Source organism: Neolamprologus brichardi, chromosome 19 (genome assembly GCF_056152115.1).
Source record: "Neolamprologus brichardi isolate AB-2024 chromosome 19, ASM5615211v1, whole genome shotgun sequence".
NCBI classification, from domain to species: domain Eukaryota; kingdom Metazoa; phylum Chordata; class Actinopteri; order Cichliformes; family Cichlidae; genus Neolamprologus; species Neolamprologus brichardi.
This window is the reverse complement of record NC_142122.1, coordinates 11,941,187-11,965,912: the sequence shown is the minus strand read 5'-3', so window position 1 is coordinate 11,965,912 and position 24,726 is coordinate 11,941,187. Positions and strand designations below refer to the sequence as shown.

At 40.7% G+C, this 24,726-nt stretch overlaps 1 protein-coding gene across 7 annotated transcripts in view; it reads right to left on the bottom strand.

Moving 5' to 3' along the window:
- Nucleotides 1-24,726, bottom strand: part of dnmt3ab (DNA (cytosine-5-)-methyltransferase 3 alpha b) — a 49,019-nt gene that overhangs the window by 10,871 nt on the left and 13,422 nt on the right. For 4 of the 7 annotated variants that reach the window (XM_006798802.3, XM_006798803.3, XM_035911104.2 and 1 more), the window contains exons 5-14: nt 18,170-18,216; nt 17,363-17,509; nt 7,449-7,826; nt 6,699-6,857; nt 6,342-6,449; nt 5,540-5,696; nt 5,232-5,378; nt 4,583-4,627; nt 3,327-3,406; nt 3,064-3,176 (exon numbers count right to left, since the gene is read on the bottom strand). In XM_006798802.3, the coding sequence (XP_006798865.2) occupies nt 3,064-3,176; nt 3,327-3,406; nt 4,583-4,627; nt 5,232-5,378; nt 5,540-5,696; nt 6,342-6,449; nt 6,699-6,857; nt 7,449-7,826; nt 17,363-17,509; nt 18,170-18,216 (1,381 nt within the window). The remainder of the gene's footprint in view (nt 1-3,063; nt 3,177-3,326; nt 3,407-4,582; nt 4,628-5,231; nt 5,379-5,539; nt 5,697-6,341; nt 6,450-6,698; nt 6,858-7,448; nt 7,827-17,362; nt 17,510-18,169; nt 18,217-24,726) is intronic. The other 3 variants (XM_006798804.3, XM_035911106.2, XM_035911107.2) reach the window with 1 other exon arrangement.

Here is a 24,726-nt window from a genome sequence, read left to right as displayed (position 1 = left end):
GTTGATACTGTGATATATTTACCATTTAGGAGCTAATGTAGTTCATAGCTGGAGCGGTACCAAGGACGCACGCAATGTGTGAGTTCACCCTCATTTCACATGCTAATTGATGTCAGTTACTTCATCCTGGTTTGGCTTTAGTTTGCCACATGTACGATCCTCAATATGTTTCTAACGTAATTCCTGTGTTATCAGAGCTTCCCTGTATGGTATATGTGGTGCTCGTGATTCTTTAATTTAAAATACAGAGTTTATAGCAGATAATTTGTTAAGAGTACCGCTAAAATTGCGGATCGTAGTTCGACCGGAAGTACCATGTTCCTACTTCCCCTTCGCAATAAAAGCCTTACGGCGGATTATAATGGAGAAGCCTTTATTTTCTACAACTACCGGAAGTAGTTCCTCTGTACTGACGTTAACTTAACCTTGCAGTAATGCTATTTAGCTGGCATAGTGTAAGCAGTAGAAGTGTACTACATTGCTCTGCTCATTTAAAGGATAGATTTATGTAGAGATACATCTTTTTGTGTTTAGCATTACTGCCTTACAGTACTGTGCTCTTTTCTTTATGTATGGTTAACTATATTGTATTATGCATATATCTGGATGTCACTTATCTCTTCACCTTATTTATCACTTATTTGTATTATGTACTTCTTTAGTAGAAAACCACACACACACACAAACACACACGATTACAGTCACAGGAATTGAGCTGTGAAGGAAATAAACTTCCTCAAACCAAACATTAAGCTTTTTTTTCCATGCTCTGGGAGAATTGGCTTTAAGTGGTGCTCTGGCTGACACACCAGGGTGACCGTAGTGCTAAGGAGTGAATCAGTGCCATAACCGTGTCTATCTCTGATACCTCCACTACACAGGTTATTTGCATTTTTAGGAAAAATCGTTTAAAAAAACTCAACAAATAAGTCTGTTAAGTCTTTCGTTTGTGCCAGTAGGACTGTAAGGAGATGTTTGGTCTAGCAGTAATGGTTTAACTAGAAGAGGAATAGGAAGTTGTGACTGAAAGAGCCCCCCACACAGAGAAGACAGAGTGGTACAATGCCTCTGTTGAAAATTTGATTGCCAGGGTAATTATTAGCCAACAGCAAAGCCAGATGCATCTGGCATAGTTTACTACCAGATTAGAAAGGAATACAGAGGATGGTCCATAAAAGATGAAATATCCAGTGAGCAGCAGTTCTCTGGGTAAAGATGCCTTGTTGATATCAGAGGTCAAAGACTGCTTCACACTAATAGGAAACCAACCGTTACTCAAATAACCACTTGTTACAACCAAGGTATGCCGAAGAGCATCTTTCAACATGCGACACTTAAAACCTTGAAGGTTAATGGGCTGGAGTGGTAGAAGACCACATCGCGTGCCACTTCTGTCAGCTAAGAACAGGAAACTGACGCTCACCAAAATGGGAAACTAGATGACTGGAGAACTGTTGCTTGGTCTGATGAGTCTCAATTTCTTCTGCTACGTTCAGATGGTAAGGTCAGAATTTGGTCTTAACACTATAGCCAGTTTGATTACTCTTGCTGACCTCATCCACCCCGTTTATTATCACAGTGTACCCATCTTTTGATGTACCTTGATATAAAGCACAAATAATCTCAAAATTGCGTCTTCAGCATCTTCACTGTACTCACATGGCCTCCAAAGTCACCAGCTATCAATGTGTGTTTTATGACAGACAAATGTTGCCCTGGAGTCACCTGCTGTAATAAGAACATCCACAAAGGTGGTTTGAATACTTCATCAAGTAGGCAAGATACAAATCCAAATATTTACAGGCTGAGATCAAAAAGAAAATCAACCAATGAGTACCAAGGACTCGTATAAGGGGGTTTGCTGACCGTAATGATCGTAGGAGAATATCTGTGTCCTTTAAATAAAATTATACAATATGACTATGACCGACATGTCTCTCCTCTCTAAATCAGTTTATCAGTCATAGGTCAAGAAAAGGTGCACAGTTTCATTATCACTCTTTGTTTTGTATTTAAAACATGTAGATAAAAAGGTTTTTTAATGGGGTTTGTGGGTTTTGAGAAGCAGCAAGTTATCGTCAACTATGTCATCCAAATGTCAAACGCCACCATCCAAAAATAGCATTGTTTGTGATCAGTCCAGCATGCCTCTGACAAAGCTCAATCTGTTCTCAATGGTATTTTTCTAGACTTCAATCTAACTGCGTGAGAACACCAGTCTGTTTCTTTATGTTTAACAATGCTCTATTCAACAGAAATACAGTGCAACCACACTTTATAAAATATTTGCTATCAGCAAGTTCTCCACTGGGCTGCCACGATGTTGCCTTACATCAATGCTACGAGATTAGTGACCCATCACAAAGCCTTTATTGTGCATCCAATATGAGCAGTGAACGCACAATCCTGCTATCTGTGCTGGAAAAACAACTGTAAATTTAGAGGCAAGTTCTGTCCTATTCAAAAATAAAATATATTGCTGTTATTTGCTACACAGCTTCACAATGTTCTTTATTAAGCAATAATTTTATGAGTATTTTTTATGACAAAGAGATTTGAGGACAAGTCAACTGGCTGAATATCTTGTAATAAAGGTGTGAAGAAAGCATATGCGAATTTTGCAAAGATTGCAAGTTTTTTTAAAGACCCTTTCATACTCTACTAACAGTAGATTTAGGTTATGGAAGGTCAGTTTATTTTTAGTTTCTTGTTCTTAGCTCACAGGAGTGCCACTTGGTGTGGTCTTCTGCTACTGTAGGCTTCTAATGCTTCAAGGTTTGACGTGTTGCAAATTTAGAGATGCTCTTCTACATACCTCGGTTGTAATGAGCAGTTATTTCAGTTACTGTTGCCTTTCTGTCAACTTTGCACCAAGAAAATCCCTCATAGCTATGGTTTTAAAAATCCAACTGTTGTCTTAACCACTTAGCATATCAAAACTATAAAAAAGGCTGTGCTCAGGTCAGGTAATGTGTAGCTGTATATGTAGACTAAATCTAGTTCTACCAGACTCCATGCACATCCATGTAACTGCAACACAGGCTCTCATGGTAGAAACCTTACCGACAACAATTGTTGTTCCCACACATGAGCACCTCTCGTCCCCCGCAGCAGATAGTGCAGTATGACTGGTAGCCGTCGTCGTCGTATTGATAAGCACATTCTAGGAAGCAGTTCTGCAAAAAATATCCAATATATACTCTAAGGCACGGGGTCACATCAGTTGCTATTTAAAATATGTGATGTTTATTAGGAGCTTTGAAATTTGCTGTGACTTTTAATAACACCCTAGTTGAGTCCAAGTCTAAGCCTTTATCGCAGCTTACCTTGCAACTCTGGCACATTCCTCCAGCAAAAAGAGGGTGCTCAAGGCTAACATTCAGACTTCCACAGGAGATACAGATGTCTGCAGTAAGAGAAACACCGTGTTAGTATTTAACAGGCAGAGCTCTGAGAGGAGTGAGCACCCAGAACTCACACCTCTGTGAAACAATTTGAATATCTATGAGATACAGTTGTGGTCAGAAGTTTCCATACGCTCATCATGGGACACGAAGGGTAATTTGTACTTTTAATGATTTCCTGTTATTTTTCCAGAGTGGGATGATTGTACAGCATACATCTTTGCACAGGTTTGAATTTATTTTGGATTTTCTCTTATCTAAACAGGGTCAGAAGTATACATATACTCACTTAAATCTTTGAATAACTGGTGCTGAAGATTCTGCAATGTCTTTTAACTTGACAAGGCCTGTTAGCTTCTCATTAGTGATCATGACTGGTAGTTTCTATTTGCCAGCATTAAAGAGGATAGGCAACAACACCAAGAAGCATGTTTAGAGTAGTAAAGGTGAGTGTTTCAACCGAGAAACACTTCGCTGTCCAGCTGACAGGCAATTGTCAAGCATGGTGGTAGCATCACCCAATTCTTTAACTTCACCTCAAATCAACAGCTGGTTGAAACTTTGATATAATTGGATGTCCCAGCAGGGCAACGATCCCAAATACACATCAAAACTGATTTTAAAATGAATAAAGCAGGCTAAAATTAAGCTTCTGGAATGGCCTTCCCAAGGCTTCAACCTGAACCTTATTGAAAATGTGTTTACTATGTACCAGAAAACCAACAAATCTAAATTAATTCTGTCAATACCACCTAGAAGACCAGTCAGATATACAGCCATAATTACTCCAGAAACTTGCTGATGGCTCAGAAGGGTTGAGCTGCAACTTGCTAAGAGAGACTGAATGAAATGTTAGTGGGGTGTATGTATATGTTTGAGCCCCAAATTATTATTTATGATCATAAGTGTGTGTAAACATTGACCACAACTGTAGGTCTAGATCTAGTTAGTTTAGCTATCAGGTTATGAGAAAACAAACAAAGCTGCTAATAAGGTAGATGAAATTACAGAAAACCCATTTCCTCCTTTTTACTAATTGTTATTTTGTGAACACAGATGCATGCATTTCATCGGCTTTGCCCGTCAACAACAGGTACAAATAAGAGGTGTGTCGGTGCCTCCTGAGAGGCCCTTCGGTGTTGCTACAAACAAGAGCACACAGAGAACGTTTCACTTACCCTCTAAGCTGCGGCACTTTTGTCTCACTTCGTAAACAAGTCGCTCTGACACAGAGAAATGAAGAATGTGTGTTAGTTCCTTCATTTTTTTAGAAGTAAATTCAGAAAAATATAGGGGAAAAAAAACATGTCATAAACCACTTAAAGTATCAGTCATCATGGTAATCCCTGACAGCACAAATGCTTTCATGATATATAAAGAAATAATGTAACTAACAGATCATTTGATGGGTCAGTCAAAATACACATTTGGTTATGTTATTGTTGGAGTTTCCTCTGTTTTCCTTGTATTACTATAGGATCTTTATTTTACATTATAAAGAACCTTAAGGCAACTGTTGTTGTGATTTGACACAACATAAATAAAACTGAACTGAATTACACTTCTTTTCTTCTTTTGTCATTTGGAAGAGACGGAGGATGAGTAATACTTGTAATAAAGACAGGGCACTGTCTTTCTAGATAGCATCTACTTATTGTCTTTAGAGCAACCTGAATCTTTTTGCCTTCTCACATCACTTGCTAATGGATCTCTTGTCCATACTTACCTCCCAGACCACTATAGTGATGTAAAACACCGCCGCAACCTCCCCAAGGAGCTGGACAGAGTTCATGACTCCAATATAACCCAATAAATGAGGCACCTTACCTCGTGTTCTCTCATCAATGATGTCCTTGACCTTAGGTTTCTCTGCTGTGCTTTTGCGAGGCTTTTTGGCTGGAGGAGGTGTATAGGCTGCTGCTTCTGGCTCTACCCATATTTCAGGATAAACTTCTTTGTATGGGTTACGCTCCTCTGGGGTGCACAGCAGAAGCAAAAAATTAATATTGCAGCAAATATTACGGATGTTTTTAATTACCAAGTGTATAGAATACATCTGCTATGCCATTATATATAGCAATTTTAACTCTTCCAGATGGGTCATAAATAGGGTTAAAATAGTGATGTCATCTTACCTTCTGGTGGCTCCAAGCCTTTGGGTCCAGTGGGCTGAAATCCTGTCATAGCCCACTCAATCATCTGCTTGTTTAACATTTCCACGGATTTTGAGGTCTCTGTCTCATCACTGTCAGGGCAGGCCATGAAGGCTTTTCCTCCCCGGCTGCTAGCCACCTACAAACACATTCAAAACGTTTTTCACCAAAAATGTATTCTTATTCTATGATATTTACAGTAAAGATCCTTTAGTCCCATTCAGTTTAATACTATGCCTAAAATGGGTGGATAATTTGAGAGGGCTCTGCCTGCGGGGCGTCTTGGATAATTTTGCTCTTGAATTTCTCATTGAGAGCACTTATTTTGAAATTACTTCTTCTTTTTTTTGCATTTGGCTCTCCAAATTATGGTAATTGCAGGAACGTTTCTGCAATTTTCATAAAGCTTCTTAAACACCCTCTTCCTGAGATGCTCAAAAAAGACTGGGGAACATGGAGTAAAGTTACTTCTTATTCTATATCTGCAAAAAGACACAAACAAGACGTGCCATGTTAATATTCGTGGCCTTTCTAAAAAAACCATTGCAGCTGCTTCAACCCTGCTTCAAGTCTTTATGCTATGCCAAGCTAAGTGTCAGTAGGCTTTGGTTTAATACCACAGCAGATATTGAAATCTTTACATGTAAGATTGAAAACATGTTATAAAAATGTAAATTGTTACTTTACACATGTGAAAAATATGAATATCAGATACATCCCCTGTGTAAGTTTAAAGGTTTAACTACAACGAAAGCTGTGCCCTAAAATCTTCTCCCATGCTCACCTGTAAGACTTCGTAGATGGCTTTCCTGTACATGGGCTGCTTGTTGTAAGTTGGTTGGTGAAAGGCATTGTTAAAGGAACTTAAAGGCAATAGTTTCTCTACACAAACCTGTGAAAATACACATAAAAATAAATGATTATTTACACCGCATGTTTAAAGGAATCGTGTTGAAGTAAAAAAAACTTTCCGGACATTGAGTTTTCTGTTTATATTCTAAAGGATCATCTGGCTGAGTAAATAAAACCAATAAGCTCATTATAAAGTCTGTGGCTGTCACTATAAACAGACGTCTGTTTTGCTTGAAGAAGAAAAAAAAATGACCTAACAGCAATATTAATGTTGGCTCTAAAGACTCACCACTGAGAATTTTCCATCTCCAAACCACATGACCCATCTGGTTCCCTCAGCAGCTCTGCTACGTCCCGTCATCCACCAGGATACGATGCGGCCTGGCCACCAAGAGAATCCTCGGAGCTTCCCCCATACCAGCTCGCCGATGCCAAAACCACGACCGTCCTGCAGCCAAAATAAAAGACAAATCATCCCCTCTGCTATGACTTGTGGGCAGAGTTGTGAAACCTTTTTTCAACAGCCTGTCTAGGGATATTTTTTACTTTTTGGATGGTTAGATTGGTTAGATAAAAAAGTTTATAAGAAAATGGTGACCGTAGCAACATCACAAATCACCTTTTTTTCTGAGAAAGCTAAACTCACTTTCCCATAAAATATCTTAACATTGCCAGGGATTTATATGTGGGAGAAAACTATGAAAAAAGTACAGCTTATGAAAATAGGTTGAATAATTGGCAAATTAAGTAATTGATTTACACATATCTACTCCAAATAACCGTTAAATTAGTGCATATTTAAAAATCTGTCATTTATTTGAATGCTTCGTTTGCCCTTTAAAGTTTGCAGATGTCACAATCAGAATTCTTAACAATCCCAGAGGAAATTATGTAAATATCTGAAATGAATACATTTCCAGAACGTGACCGGCTACCTTGCATGATAAAGATGAACCCTCACCATCAACTGGATCCATTATCCAGTACAGACTAGCTTACAACCAGACACGAGTCAGTGGGAAACCCAAAATGATCTTACCTCATACTCAGACTCAGTGTCTGGAGTCTTGGGGGATGTCTTGTCTTCTCCTTCGATGGCGACAGGCTCAGGGGTCGTGGCCACAGTGGGGGAAGCTGGGTCAGTAGGCTGTTGCTGCTGTTGCTGCTGCTGAGGTGGCTGCTGATGTTGCAGTTGTTGCTGTTGCTGTGGCAGCACCAGCGGTGATTGCTGTTGATACTGAGGCTGTGACTGAGACTTAGTGTGTGGCTGCGGCTGCGGCTGCTGCTGCAGCTGCTGCTGCTTTGAAGGCTGTGGGTGTTTGATTATTGAGACCTCTTCATTCCGGGTCTCTGTTTCATTATCCTCGTGATCCTTCATCGCGTTCATTGCTGACATCTGTTTGGCCTTTTTCTCTGCCTGAAACAAAGCCAAGTGATAACACAGATGAGGACATGATGCGTGCAAGATATCAGGAATTTACACTATTAGAGGATTTTAAAAAATATAATTTACAAAAAATATGTATAAATGTGACCAAATCAGACTTATGTATATTAATACAAACAGCTGAAGAATAACTGTGAAAAAAGAAGAAAAAGAAGCCACTTGTGATGAAGCTAACCAGTAGGAGCACAAAGCTGCACTTTCTGGATTGGCCATTTGAGGCTGGCTCCAATAGCAACTCAATAACCATACCCTCCCATGTTAAAACATGGTTTTGGTATTTATAGAAAAATTACTGCCCTCACACCAGCTGTGCAGGATCTGATTTGTTAACACCTCCGTTTTAAATATTATTAAGCCTTAAAATTAGGGACGTGGCCAGTGCGAATCACAGGTGGGCGGAGCTGTAACAGCTAGCTATGTTCCAGACTTCATGCATCTCTCATTTTGTGTCTTTTCATGCAACTGTGTAGGGGTGGGCGGTATAAACGGTATACGGTTAAATGATATAAATTTGGCCAACGGTAGAGACATCCGCGATAGCGCACGTTGATGGTGTCGTCATCATCAAGCTGCGCCTGTTTTGGTCGAAAGCATTGCAGCGGCTGCAAACAACATCATCTGCAAATTATGCCGGGCGACAGTAATAGCAAAGAGACGAAGCACTTCTGGAATATGAGGAAAGTCAAAAACTGCGCTTCCACTTCCCTACCATTGATTCATTAATGCTGAATTCTCTCGCAGCCGCTCTATTCCCATGTTGTTGCTGTATATTAATGACTAACCTCGTATTGTGGATGGATTATCTCAGTTGTTCTCCTGACTGAAGTTTGGTCCATTTATAGCATCCTGCTATGCAATTGCATGTTTCCCTAACCACCAGAATCTCTCACGTTAACTTTTATCAAGTGGAAAAAAGTTAGCGTTCATCCTTCAGCTTCACTGTGCTAATGTTATGCTAACGTAGCTGTTTTGCTAGCGATCACGTAGGACATTATTATATACCAGCTAGTCCAACTTCAGTAACCCTACAAACGTCACTGCTTAGTTTTCTGTCTTCATTATGTTGGAAGCGATAGCAGAGCTGTACGTTTTAATTTCTTCAGATATCTCTCAGTCAGAACATGGCATATCATGTTTAGGTGGAAACTAGCGAGCTAACTTCCTGCTAACTTCTAACTCCGTTGAATTTAATAAATTCTGTTTTCATCGTTGTCTGGATGTTAAACTTAATTGTTCCACCTGGTAAAGCAGCAACGCTGATGATTTTATTAAAGATGAAATAATTTAGACAGTTTTTAACTCTCAGTGATGCCGCAGCATTGTTTGACTTTGGGACCTGAAGTAGATGGAGTTTTGGACCCAATTTACTCCGCCAGGCTCCTGACTACGGTAGCCGTAATGCTCCGAGAATCCATCAGGCGGTGCGGCTTCATAGCTTACCAAAGTTGTGCTAAAACATTTTTGACAGATTTTTGAGCGCCGTGTACCACATAAAATCTGTTTGAGGTCAGTAAGCACAACCAGAATTCATACATAAGGCACACTGTCGATTTCAGAGAAAATTAAAGGATTTTAAGTATGCCTTATACTGTGTAAAATACGTTATACAGAAGAAAAGAATATATAGCAATATATATCGTTACCGCACATGCTTCAAATTATACCATAATATGGATTTTAGGCCATATCGCCCAGCCCTACAACTGTGTGACAAATACTGACTTGCTGTGCAGATAATTGTACCTTTTCAAAAATTCTGTGCACCAGTTTTCGGTGAGTGATACTTTGTTTATATGTTACTTAGCGCTAATTAGCAGCCGTCTTTTTCAGCATGTTAGCACTAGCTAATAACTTAACTAATACCCCACCAACTTGTCAAGATATGTAATGAAGCACAGGAAACCCAGGTACATGCAAAAAAAAAAAATCAGCCAAGCAATGATGAAACATCAAGATTTCAAATATTTGCTGTCTTAACTTCATTGACTATAATATTTCTCAAAACGCTGTGAAAAATCTACCTTATTTGAACTAAATCCTCATATAACATACCTCTTGGCTATCAGAGCAGAAACCCCCACGCTTTGCAGCTAAACATGGATGTGCGATCCTTTAGCCTGATAACACTGTGTGGTTTGTGTTTGATGGACAACCTACTGAAGTGTTAAACTGAAGCTTAATCATTTACCAACGTCCTTTAAGTGAGTATTTATCAATTTGCAACATTCTTAAACCACAAAAATAGGCACAGTTTGACATTTTCAAGTTAAAAAATTAATTGAAAAAAAAACAAAGGTAGATAAATGATGTGTCACCTGTGCCTCACTTCTAGGCTGAGCTACTGTAATTCATTATAATCAGGTTGCTTTAAAAACTCCTTGAAGAGCCTTCAGTTGATCCTGAACGCTGCAAGGGATGGATCAGGTGACACTGAACCCTTTTTTAGTAATGCTGCAACAGGCTTAGGCTGCTAGGGGGGGCTTCCTGTTGCTCATTCAGTCTGTTTTCACTACCTCTGTTAATACATCACTAAATCACATTTAATCTTTATTAATTATTAAATATCTTTCCCATCGTGAATCTTTTGTCCTGTCTTCCTCCCGTCATGCCCAACCGGTCACAGCAGATGGCTGCCCCTTCCTGATCCTGCTTCTGGGAAAGGTTTCCTCATGTTAGAAGAGTGTATTTCCTTCCTACTGTCACAAAGTGCTTGCTTATAGGGGGTGGTGTGATGTTTCTTTTTGTTTTTTGTTGTTTTTTGGGGGGGTGGGGTGGGGGGTGTCTTACTAACCTCAAGGAAATATAGACGCAATATATCAAAGAAGTAAAAAAAAAGATGTAAAACTGCCAACAACTTCTATGGACACAGTTTTTTACTCACAAGGGTAACAATTTGTTACGCAGCCCAGTCTTCCATAAATCTGGTCATGCATGAAATGCTTCTCTCAGATATAGATATAGCTGTACAGAGGCTGACGGATTTGAAGCCATTTAGCTATAGAACATAAGAGGTATGCCTCATTTCTGCTGTGTAAATGCAGAATGGTAGCCTTTGCAAACACGTCTTTATCTCTGCATGTGAGACCCATTCATCAGCAGCGCTGAATACAATAACTCTATAGTGTACAGACCTGCAGTGTATCGTTCACTTGGTTTGTGGTACCTGACACTGAACCGCTAGGTCGATCAGAGAGGACGAGACACAGCCGGGACTTAAGCCTCTCACAGCAAATCCCCAACAGCTGCACTCATTCTGATGTCTCTCTCTCTCTCTCTCTCTCTCTCTCTCTCTCTCTCTTTCTCTCTCAAACACACACCCAGTAGAACTGTACTGCGAACACGTGCTAACTTTCTTCTTCCTTTCTTTCTTTCCCTTTGTCACACACAGAATATATGCAGTACCATATGTAAACACGTGCTGGTCATACTATAGGCTCCACGTGAGAGCAGTGCTGCACAGCTGTGCTTACTTTTGCTCAAGTGTTTCTCAGGTTCTCATATCTCACTCAGAGGCTCTGTGGGAAGAGGAGAAAAAAAAAGTCAAACAGCAGAGAGGCTGAGAGAGAGTATAGCACAACGCTCCGTCCTCTCCCCCAGTGTGACTAGTAAACAATAGCGCCTTTAAGGGGAGGGTAGTGCCGAGCATGGGGAGGGGTGTCGGCGCAGAAGAGTAGAAACATGTGCTCTTCAATCAAGAGGCTCTGCTGTGGTTTATAAATATCTGTACTGTAGTGCGGGATGGATGGTTCAAAGCCCTCGGCCACATGTGTTAGGCCTCTTGGCTCCAGTACAAGAACACTGAAGTTAGTGTTCGAGAGCCCTGCGTGAATGTGCGGTTCCAGTTGGTAAAATACAAAAACTACCAAATGCCAGTTAAGCTGACATAGTTTGTGGTGGAATAATCTGTGTTGTTATGGGCAAGTGAGGAGGGCAGTCACTGGTGTAGCTGTGACGAAATGAGCTGACTTAAGACTAACTGGAAGGGGGGTTTAATGAATTAAACTGGCACAGTGAGTTTCTTCATATTTGTTGACTGGTAATTGCAGGTATACAGAGTTATCTGTAAAAGCCAATGAAGCACCTTTTTCCTGCATTCTTTTTTGTGTTTTTAGGACTCGGCTGTCTCCATGACTCCTTCTGCTCGGAGCCAATGAGAAAGTGACGCTGAAAATGCCAGTGGGGGGAGGAGAGAAAGTACAGTGGCTATAAGAACCAGATATTTGTCTTGCCCCCTTTTGGGGGCCTCACAGTGTGTGTGCAGCTCCACCAGCAAGACAGGCCCTCAGAGTCTAAAGGGGAAAATACGAAAGGAGGTAGCAGAGACACAATGCGGTCTTTATCACTTACACACGCCTGCCCATCACTGACAGCTTAGAAATACCAGATACCAGAAATACCATATATCCGCTGTCACGCCGTGCTGAACAACAATACCAAAAATGACAGCAGACATACTGTAGTTGTAAAAACACTGCAAAATAAATGTGCTGAAAACAACTACACAATCCCCCTCCCCCCGCCCTCCAAAGAACTATGTTAAATGTTATAAAGTATCATGCAAGACTAAGCTTCCAGTGATCGTGGACTTTGTTATGAGCAGAGAGAAACCAGAAGCTCTGCAGGCCCCTGGCAGACTGTGGAGACATGTTGGGCGCACAATAAGGGATAATCGGACTTAGAGGCTGTGCTGCATGATACCCTGAGGGCTCAAGGGGTGACAGAGTGCACTGCAACGGAGGAAGGAAAAAAAAGAGAAGTGATATTGGTCTCTGGGGTGTGCAGATGATACTTTACTATCAAATCTGGCAGCACTTGTTAACAAAAAGGTCACTTTTACTGCATAGCTGCAGTCAGCAACTGTCTATTATATGGTTATTAACTTTACAAGTTATAGACGTCTCAGTATTTACGGGTCAAAGACTTAAAAGTGCAGTTGCTGAGATGAAACAACACTGTGCATGTTAAAAATAATATGAAAATCAAATCTGATAACAGAAGAAGCATGTTAAAACTTCAAGAAAAAATGCCATTTAGTCAAAATAATCAGGTATCCTAAACATTAGATGAAATACACTGTCACAAAAATTACACTGAGCCTTTGAAACAACACAAAAGAGTGTGACCTTTGAATGCAGTAGTCTGTCATGCGCAACAGGCAGGGGAGGCACAGCGGGGACTCATTTGTGTGACTGTGTGATGGATAATGCAGTGAGATGTCTTTTCAGTGCAAAGACCTAAGCTTATCTGCTGAGCAGAACTGCAGCAAAATAATAAAAACTAAAGCCACAACAGGTGTAGTTAACTCCATATGGAGAATAATCTGATCCTAAGCTTTGAAAAAGCTTTTAGCGTGGAAATACTTTGCAAAAATGCACAAATGTCAGGTTCAGTGGCTACTGCTTTCATTAGGCTGATTTTAGCACTGATCCCTACAACATGAGTGTCCTCGGAAGAGGGGGTGCGGGGGGTCACATCGCCCAGAAAATACATTTTAAAAAAGGCCATCTGTTTCTCATTGTATTACATCCTTTTAAGAGATAATTAGGAATTTTACAGAGCTACCCATGAATAGATAAATCAAGTTCTCCATTAATCCACAACTGGAGTTGTTAACAAAAAAAGCCACTTAAAATATTTCTAAGGGATTGAGTTTTTACAGTAATCTATGTTAGGAGTCAAACAGAACAAAGTGCACAAAGATAGGAAGCAAAGGGCTTTGAGGCCTACACAACAACTTCACTTCACCCTTTTTCTAGGTGCATGTTATGTAAGGTGAAGGATACCGGCACTGAGGAAATAAAAAACAAGCATTTTTTTAAAAAGTTAAATATACTTCACCTCTAAAAACAATGCTATTCTAACATTTCTAGCTGCTGCTCTGAAGCAGGAAATAGTTTGAGCAAGTTTTCAACCCACGGGAAAAAGTTTTTTTCATGCCAATCAACTTTTTCCCAAACACGGCTAAAGCTCCCTGCTCCCTCTTCCCTTTTAAAGAGACGTTTCCCTTTAAGCCGTGCAGAGCAGATGGTCCACAACAATTCTCGTGGAAATACCTGAAGTCAGCATATTCCCCTCGCTGTAAGCAGGCTAATCAGACATGCACACTATCCCCCTGTGTTATCAAACAAACAATGCAGTGCACATACCCATACACGCCAGCGTGCAACCCTCATAATCCAGTGTGGGGCTGAAGTTTTTTTTCCACCCCCACTCTTGGCGTAGGAGAGATCGCTTAAAAAAAGAAAGCATGAACATTTCTTTGTCTGGGAATTCAGGGTCAGGTGATTGCCGACAGGAACGCTGGTTGGCTAGAGAGGACTTGCAAAATTTTGGCAAGGAGCCAAGAGGCTCTCTTGCAAGCAGGGTTGGAAATTTGCTGCAAACCTCATCTTCACCCTCATATCCATAGCACAGAGTTCATTTCCATAGCTGGGGGAGGGGTCCTTGGAAGAATGGAGCAGGGAAAAGGAGAGGGAGAGACCGAGAAGTCCACTGTAACACAGGGCAAATGAAACAAACAGAGATCCTGGAGAAAGTGTAAGACAGCCTTTCAACACCATATGGCCCCTGTTGCAGCAGAATGCAACAGCAAAGATCTTTGTAGCAAGAGCAGAACCAAAATTACGGGATATGAATCATATCAAGAAAGGGCTTTTATGTCAAAGCAAATCACCCTTTTATGCAAATGAGTTCAAAGCTGGCAAAAAGCTAGATAAGAAAAGGATGGGGAAGGGGGGGGGAGCAGGTACATTCAAAATTTGCATCTTGCAAATCCCCGTAAATCCCTGTCTTGTACAGCTACTTCTTCAAGAGTATCCACCTCTGTTTGGTAAATGTGAACTACCCACTTTGTATTTTATGACATTTCCCTCGTAGGACTAATTTGGCAATATTTTCTCTCTGGAGACACTTTTACGGTCCCGAGGAGAGCAGAGGGAGAAGCGAGCAACAGAAAAAATGGAAGACTCCCCATTATGTAACAGATGAAGGTAGGTGTCATCACATTACTATGAGGATTAAGTAAGCAATGTGGAGAATTTTACAATGATGAAGGATGATCTGTCATCATTCACAGATGATAAATGTTCTAAAAAGAAAAATCAAGGCTAAAATATTTGCCAGAAGATAAAAGAGCAAGCTGTGTGATAAGGCTAAAATATTTGCCAGAAGATAAAAGAGCAAGCTGTGTGATTGTTCTGAGTGTAGTTAATGGATATAAAATATTGTTTGAAGTCTGTTAACAGGTAGCACAGAGGTCTTCATAAAACCTGTGTAAAAATCCCTCCTTTATTTGGAAGTGGCCACTGGTTCTGGCAAAAATAAGAAAAAAAGGAAGGCCAACTGTACCACAATGCAACATCATCCAACAGTAAAATTAGACAAGGGGAAATTCTTGGTTTGCAAATGCTGTTTGATTCAGCAAGAGTAGTATCAGGGACCATAAAAACAGATCATATTTCTCCTATTTCAGCTTCGCTTTATTGGCTTCCTTCTAAATCCAGGAATGAATTTGACATCCTTATTCTGACAAAGTCCTGAATCATCAGCCTCCAACATATTTTTTTGTATTAGAGCATTTCACTCTCAGAGTGTAGAGTAAAAGTAGAATGGGAGGCAGACCCTTCACCTTTCAGGCACTTCGCCTGTGGAACCTCCCAGTTTGCATTTGGTAAACAAGCATGCTCTCTAGCTATCATATTTGATAAAGCTTAGAGTTAGCGCTGTACTCGGTGACCCTGGACCTTCCCTTAATCCCCTAGAGACTGAATGGCGACCGCCTGGTCAGAAAAAATATATACGTAATTAGTCAAAAAGATGATGACATGCAAAAAACATTCTTACAACTGCTTTGGTTGCTAGTATTTCGCTGCAGTCGCCCATACAGAAGAGGTCAGCTTGTCTAAAAGCACTCCAACTACATGCTAAACCATAGGGAGCCTGTGAAGAGTGGAATGCAAACAATAAAAAGGAAACTATTTATTTTCACAGTAAAAGTTGCATCTTTTGAAGTGTGTTGGTTTCAGCAAAAAGGGACAACTTTTACTTGAATAGCAAAAGTTCTACTTTTGCAAAGTGCAAAAGTAGAACTTTTTCAAGTTTTGCAACCACATGTTTGCAAATCCATGCAACCACAGCCACAGAAATCTGCTGCTGAACAAACCAATTAGGTTTTTGATGCAGCACCTTCTTTGCATCCAATCTCACCCAGTAGCAGCCAGCAACCTCGAGGAACCACTCAGCAACCTGTCAGGGCATACACATTTTTCTCTACCGACTCGACTGGAGATTGGCAGGGGGTTGCCAACCTGTCTGAAGACCTGTGCAACTGAGGCCTTAATTATGCTGCTACCAACTGAAGCTGCTGGGGGACTTCCCATGATGCACTGAGTGCTTCTTTTTGACTCATGATGCATTTACATGCCACTATAAAAGCTACTTTCGGCAGCCCCATTATTCAATAGGGATTGCTACAGCTGGTTGCTCAGTAAGTTTGATTTGGCAATACTGTCAGGGGGGCTTTACTTTAAAATACAAAGCACCTTGAAGCGATTGTTGTTATGATTTAGTGCTACATATAGCTATATATACAAATTAAGTTTACTCTGCAACTCTTGGGTTCTAAGATGAAATGATTGCTACTGTGATTACGTTTCAAAGCAGTAAAGTCGGCTGGTGTTTGTCCAGCAGAGGAACTCTGACTTTGTCTATAATACGTTCTGCAGCACATACAGCAAAGTACACAGCACAGCTGAGCAGATGGTGGGCAGAGTTAAGCAGTCTTCACATCAAGTTGTTAACAACCTTACAAAATACATTGCTAGAATTTTTTTTAAGTGCATCTATAATACACTATTTTTTTCTATTTGACTGAATACACAGGAAGAAAATGGGTTAATATGCTGATAATTACTTTTTTTAATCCTGAATCATTTCCCATTAAATTATGAACCCGTGCCATATATAAGCATCTGCGAAAGCTTTGAAAATACTACTCTTACAAGATCATCCTCACACTGGACTTCTTTAATTTTTAAACACCATTTTTTAAATCTAAACTTAGTCTGATCTAGCCAATTAAAGTACATTCGATATTAACAAAGACAGAGGGAGAATCTGTCCTTAGGAGACTGCATTGGCTGGCTCAGCTTCAACACACCAAAAGCAGTCAGAATGATGCAAATCGAAATGTAACACATTTTCATCCAGGAGGCATGAATCATATCAACACACCAAACGGATGCTATTTACACAGCTGTGTGTGATTTCTTCTCTGCAAATGCAAGACACAAGAACTAAGCCAGGAGACACAGGAGCCTACTGAGCCAGAAAGGCCTGGAAATCCACTGAAATAAATGGTACCTTCATGAGATATCAAATGACCCATCAAATACACTTGGCAGAGCATGAATGCACTACAAGCTCTGTCTTTTACCCTGGCGGCTTTAGTCAACGCCTGTCACTCATCCTGCCGTCTGTGGTGGCTGGGACAGAGCTGGGGTACTCACCTCCATCTTCCACTTGGCCAGCAACTCCTCTCTGGTCCTCTTGCTAATGTAATAAGGGTCACCAGCCTGGAAGGTTATTCTGGGCACGGGCCTCTGACGAAGGCTGATCTCCCAACCAACTCCCCCTCGCAGCCTGCCTCGACCTCCCTGTTTAAGGCGTTAAAAAAAAAAAGTTAGCTATTTGTTTTTGATTCTTCTTCTGAGAGTTTCTGTCATAAGGAAGCATCCAGATTTGTAGTAAAATGACTGATCTGTCGCTACAACCTGCAAATTAACAATTTAGGTAACAACTGGGTAATAATAAACTTAAAATGATGGGGTTAACTACATTGCTAAAAATATGATGTCTCGCATGCTGGTGATTGGTCAGGCAGGAAGAAATGATGTCACCATGTCTAACAGACTCAAGGCCAACAATACCGACTTATACAACAAGCTCCCAAGTGTATTTGATATTTCAAATTTATACACCATCAGGTACCATTTCTTTCATAAGTCCAAAGGCAAGACAACTAATAGCCTCCAGTTGTGCAATGGTGCTGATACATTGTAGGCTTCTTTGCTCCGTTTATGGGAAGGCATGTGGCAAAAGTTTAATGAGTACGTTTAAAGGAATAGCTTCTCATTTTTGCTAAAAAAGTTCGCCATGCCATGTTCAGTTCAGAACCCAACCGGTTTGACTTCTGGTTTGACACGAGCAAGGTAATTCACCCACTTCAATAAATGAAGCTACACTTCTGCAACGTGGGACAGGCACCTTAGCTACATTAACCAAAGAATAAAGACACAACAGGACAGAAATCTTACCTCAGTCTTTACCGCATCACTCCCATCCTCCTCCTTGTGCTCCACATCTAGAGAGAAGACAGTGACACAATGGATGGCCTGAATCATTCATAAGAGAGAGGGAGCTGGCATCGGCTTTCGCTGTATCAATGTTGAGCTTCAGTGAGCTCTTGTCCATCACTGAGCCATATTATACATATATTAATCTGACCCCCATAAATGACGTGTTTGATCAAATTAAAGTCAAGTTAATAAACTGCTGAAAGATACCATAGCCACTCCGAACATTTGGAGGGCCTGCCCAAATTATGATGAAGATGGAGGGTGGCCAGGATTACTTGCAAATGTTGTGTTTCTGACCTGATATCCCCCCCCCCCCCCTCATGAGAAACACAGCTGGCTGCCATTAACATGGCCCCTTCCTAACTACTGAGAGTGAGTTTTGAAGGCAACAGTACACTGCTTCACATCTGTGACTCTGGGGCTGTATATAATCTCCCTGCCAATCTCCAAAGCCTGAAATGGATCGACACATGATTCTCATTTCCCTGCAGTTGTCTTGTGTAGATGGAGATGTATGTAGTGAGGGGACACAATAGCCAGTACTTCTCAACATTATTTTGGAAGGAAAAAAACAGCCTCCTATTTTGTGTATTAAAGCTGAGGAGTGAATAATTTACTTTGTACCTTAGCTGAGTACAATTTTGTCAAAGCTAAGTTCGGGCATTCAAAGATCACAGACTTCACAGCTAACAGGAGGGTTTCACCTCACAGTTCATTCAGTAGGAGTTTTTATTTTTATTTTATTTTTTTCTTAGTTTTAAAAGATTTATTTTCACATTTGGAACTGTTTTAATAAACCCCACTGAATCAATTTAATGGAAAAATAAAAAAGAATAAAAAGAAAACCTGACAGCTGAGGCCAGCTGGCTACAGTCCAAATGACATCTTAAATTATCCAAAAAATAACTGCAGTGTCATATCTTTGTCCACACATATAAACACACACACCTACACACACGCACACTTACACAGTTACCTGCACACACCTGCTTAATAGACTTCTGTTTGATACGCCTTTCCAAGCCTATCTTCAGTTGTCCATTTTAAATATATTGTTTGGGTTTTTTTTTTTTTATTCCTTTCCACACTACACTCTTTATGATGGAGTCAGGATAACAGCTGGGGGGACACTTCATACAAATACGCTATCAACTAGTTTTCCTTCTTGGTTGTCCCAGTCATTTGGTTTAGCCCATTTTAAAATCCACTGATACCATTTAGACACATCACTTCATGGTGCATTCCTGCTGGCTGGTTGGAAGACACTAAAGAGGTTGAAGCTCCAGTGCTTACTTGACCAATACGTAATGAAGTACCACAGGTTTTCCTGGATTGTCAACTTCTCTAAAACTACTGCTTACCTCCACTGACCTTGGAAGTAGGTGAAGCTGTGCTAGAAATGTCCTAAATATTAGACACTGTGAGAATTTTTGTGTCCCAGATAATCTTCGGTTGCAAGACTTCTACGGCGGCCAACATTGAACGCTTCTCGCTGTACAACACAAGACCACCGTTTTGGGATTTCCATTATCTTGGACACCCCAAAATTGCAAGCTGGCTTTAACACTGCCAACACTATAGAGAAGAAATCCCTCATGCAACCATGGCGATGAGAAAAATGAGTATCACCAGTTTTGATATAATATTTCTGAGGGACTTCCTACAGATTATTAGTACGGTTTACTAGACTACATTCATGCAGCAGTTAAAAATGTCTGATTGCCACTGTACAGCTTTTAGAATATGATATCACACGTTAAATTATACAACAGCACAAAAGTAGTTCAAATGTAAGTAGTAGGTCAAACTAGAGCAGGGTGATATGACCAAAAATATTTATCACGATATACATTTGAAAATTTGCGATAACGATATAACTGATGATATAATTGACACTAGACAAAATACTTTACAACTCCACAACTTTATTAGTGCAAAAAAAACCCCATCAATGTATTTTTACTTAAACTAGCAGCTGTTTTTATGTGCATTAAAGTTATATAAAAATTTAACAGTGCAAATGCAAATTCCTTGCTGACAGTTTAACCAAAAGGCATTTCCAGTGGAAATTGGCCGACATATCCTCAGCATAACCATGTATAATATCCACAAAACTTAAAAAGAGGTTATACACACACAATACGGTAATATTATGTTGAAGCACAGTAAGTATCACTCCGCGAGGCTCCTGCCTACGGTAGCCGTAATGCTCCGACAATCCATCAAGCGGTGCGGGTTCGTAGCTTAGTTCGAGGTCAGTAAACACAACCAGAATTCATACATAAGGCACACGGGATTATAAGGGGCACTGTCGACTTTCAGAAAAATCAAAGGATTGATTTTAAGTGTGCCGTATTTTCCAAAAAACACGTTAATAACGACGGCCCGCTAGCATGCTCTGCCAAAAATAGTGCTTTATTGTGTGTCTGACGGACGAAAGCTAAACCAGTTCCACACCACTGAAGTTGCAGCATTTTTACAAACCAATTCTGGTTCATCCGTTTCATTCAACGACCCGCTTTCGCCCTTCTCATTCTCCGCCATGCTTTTTCCGCCATGTGCGTATGAAAACAAAGGCACTGCGCATGCGCGTTTTACCCATATTCTATCGCGATATTTCATTTTCTTATCGTTGCCCAACATTATACCGGTATGACGGTGAACGGTATGATATGGCCCAGCCCTAGGTCAAACTATAACCAGCTACAGTAATAATATAGTAATAAGAATCTTTGTAAACAAGCAAGCATTCAAGAATTTTGAGCAATGTTTAGATTTTAAGTGGATGAGTCAATCTAACAACTATAGTCCTTCACTTATAAGCAAAAAGACAACTAATCATGGATATGTGTGGGTTTAAGTGGGCAGAAACTCAGTGTAAGAAGCTAAATTTTTTCAGGGTGCTATTCTTGCCAAGAAATGAGGAGATATTTATATAAGAAAAGCTCTAACCGCTGTATTATGGCATTTTGATCCAAAAATGCAAACCTCCCAACATTACTACTGGAAAAATCTACTCTTCTTTTTAAAAATCTGTAAAAACATTCACGCAATTACATGAAATAATCATGCTTTACCCACCGCTAATATATTATTACTGCTCAAGACGCTAAAGAGTACCAGCAAGTCCAGTGTTTTGCACAGGAAAGAGTGCCTAACTGTACAGAGGAAGTTGCGAAACCGTAAGTGAGAGGTACAGCAGCGGGGTAAAGCTGTCAAAAATGGCACTGAAAATATTTGCTGAAACGTGCACTGAAACCGCAGTCTAATAAAAATGCTTCAAACACAGTAAAAGCTCCAGTTGGGATTTCCCATTAACTTGGCCATGATTTAATGTCTGGGGGTGCACACCAACAACGGCATGTTATTCATTCTTAAAAGGCATTGTTTGCCTGTGTTCAGCGGAGCAGCGAGAGGTTAGCCTGCGAGCATGGATATCACCCAACTGAAACGCTAGCCTGGCAGCAGGGATTCATGATTTATGAAAAGTTTTTCTGCCACAGTGGCTGCAGAAACATTGATAAGCAAGCCAAAATCAGCTTCATCACAGAAGCTCAAACCAGAAGCTCGTGTATTACTTTCACTATGTTTAATCTGAATGAAGGCACGTGTTTCGAAAAGTGCCTTGGCTCAGTGATATTACACCGGGGCAGCATACACACAACATTGAAGCAGCTATGGCCTGAATTAGCATAATGGCACAGCCAGAGTACACATAACTAGCTGCTGTTTTAAAGCCCAAACACTATCATAACACTTGAGTCCTAAGAGGTTAAGGACAACTTTTGATGGCGTGTTTTCTGCACAGGATTGTTAGTGAAGTACCCTGCAAACCTGTCCAAACAATAGTCCGCTCTCTTAGCAGCCTCTTCAAGTTGGTTCCATGTGTGGCTGAATTTGCTGCACCACCACCCCACACACACACCCTGACCCCACCCCTCTCTACTGGTCTCCTTGTCCTCATCGGGAATAAGTGACTATATAACAAATCGGTGAGGCATGCACACTGCCAAGGTCACTGGGTTTGCATGAGGAGCTGGCTAATGTTGCCCACAGAGAGTATACTTTGCCAGTTTGAGTGGGTTCCAGCTCTAGTATTGCTGGAGCTCAGTTCAACTCCTGCTGGAGCTAAAGTCCTTCCTGTACCCTCCAGATGGATAACAGAAACCCTGTTTAGCTGACTATCGATCGACCGCAGTGCGCCCCACCAAGGTCTCTCCACTCTAAAAAGGATATACCAACACATTTTAAATGTTTAGTTAATACCTTAATAAGCCCCCTGCATGGATTGTTTTGGGATTTTTTTGCAGTCTGATATGCTGTTTAGTATAATGCAATAAGGTAAATGTTAACATTATGCATGCGCATGCATGAGTGTTTGCATAGCGCCTTGCTGCTTTCACATTTCTGTAAAATGTGACCATCCTTTCTCCATGTTGATTAAAAAAATCTTAAAATCTCAAGCAAACTTTCTGCAGTATCATCCCACATAGCTGCTGGTGAACACCGTGATGCAGCCATGTCGCTAACATCTGCTGCAGATTTTGAAGGACTTGCAGAGTGCTTGCAAACCTCTACTCTGAGTATCTGATTGTGAAGGTTGTTTGTTTGACTTTGTGGCTAACGGTGCTTTATCACACTACCTAGTTCCTCTGTCTGACAAACTGGGTGACATGTTGACAACTGGTCTTATCTTGTGAGAGAAACTTTGCTGAGACCTTTCATTTCTGTTACACAGCTAAAGTGGAAAGGAATGCTTATAGGTTGTTTCCTGCAAACTCCCACATTTAACAATTCACTCTAGATTATCACGGCACAGGGCTCATTAAAAGTGGTTATTGTGGAAAAGAGTGCTGACAACCCTTTCAAAATTTTAGAGGTTAGGTCATTCTTTATGTGGTCTTTATGTTTGAAAAATAATTACAAACACATTTGTCACTGAAACACTGGGAATTTACAAAGCTGCTGTTAATTTTCTGAGTTAGCATGCTCCTATATTAGACTAAAGTTGTAAACAGTGCTTTAATGTTGCACTTTCCACTGGTTTCAAATCGATGTACTCAAAAAAGACACATTCTTTGAATAGAGGCACAAGTAACACTTTTTCTGACAGTAATATTAGCCTTTTGACAGACTGGTCAAGTGCTTTTCAATAGTTTTAACTTCATGCAGTCCCTAATAGTATACTCCCTAATAGTTTTCACTTCATGCAGTCTACTTCTAAGGCTTCTCCTCACTGTAAAAATTAGATGTGGTGCATTGATTAGCGCTGTCACCTCACAGCAAGAAGGCCCTGGGTGTGAATCCCAGCTGGGACCTTTCTGTGTGAAGTTTACACATTCAGGTAATACTAAATCAGCTGTGGATGTGAGTGTAAATGGTTGTCCGTCTCTGGGTCTCTTCCACGGTGTTTTTTTAACCTGTCTTTTGTCCAGGTCACAGCAGACAGCTGCCCCTCCCTGAGCCTGGTACCCCTGGAGTTGTTTTCCTGTTAAAAGGGAGTTTTTCCTTACCACTGTTGCCAAGTGCTTGCTCATAGGGGGTCATCTAATTGTTGGGGTTTGCTCTCTATTATTCTAAGGTCTTTACCTTGCAATATAAGGCGCCTTAAAGCAACGGTTGTGATTTGGCACTATATAAAAAACTCAGTGGAATTAAATTGTCTCACTGTGTTAGCCCTGTACCAAATTGGCAGCCCGTCCACAGTGTACCTTGGCTCTCACCCTATGACAGCTGGGATAGGCTAGTTCTCCCCACGACCCTGAATCAAATAAGCGGAAGAAAATGGTTGGCTCAAAACACTTTTATGATTTATCACAGAATGACCATCATCAAGGTAGAAATGTGGAAATCAGATTTCCATGCCATCTGCATTCCATGCTAATGGTGAGCGGCACTGGACTGAGCTTTAAGAAATCTGACCCTTTTTCACCTGCAGCCAATATGCATATTCCTGCCTTTTGCTTGGAAGTGAAGTAACAGATCCTAGAAGCACAGATCAGGTGTATGCAGAGTGCAGACTCAGTTTGTAAAGAGTTCTGGGCACAAAGCCATCCACCTGGCAGGACCCCCGACAGGGAGGTGGCCACAACAGAGACCTGCCAGCTCCCAACAGAGGCCCGTTGCCAGGAGAGAACTCGCTCCTCCCCTCGATTTATTTATTGCACTCATCAAGGTCATAGCCAGTGTGTCTGCCGACTGAGAGCGGAGCAGGAGAGGCACGTGGCTGAGGGAGAGATAGGACAAAAAATGGAGTGCATGTGTGCTGTGATGGGTGTGTTGGGGGGGCTAAGTGATATGGTTAATCTCCATCTTGGCCTAAAACCTACCTGTCAGCAGTATTTTCTCACAACAATGCCCCACTGATTTACATCGCTTTACATGGTTGTTTTCTCTCCTGGTGCACTGCGACTGGTGCTGATTTAGTCCAACAGAGCAAAAATCTGATCTATACAAAATAATTATATTTGCCAGAATTATTTTGTCAAATTATTTCCTGAAAAATAAATATTTGA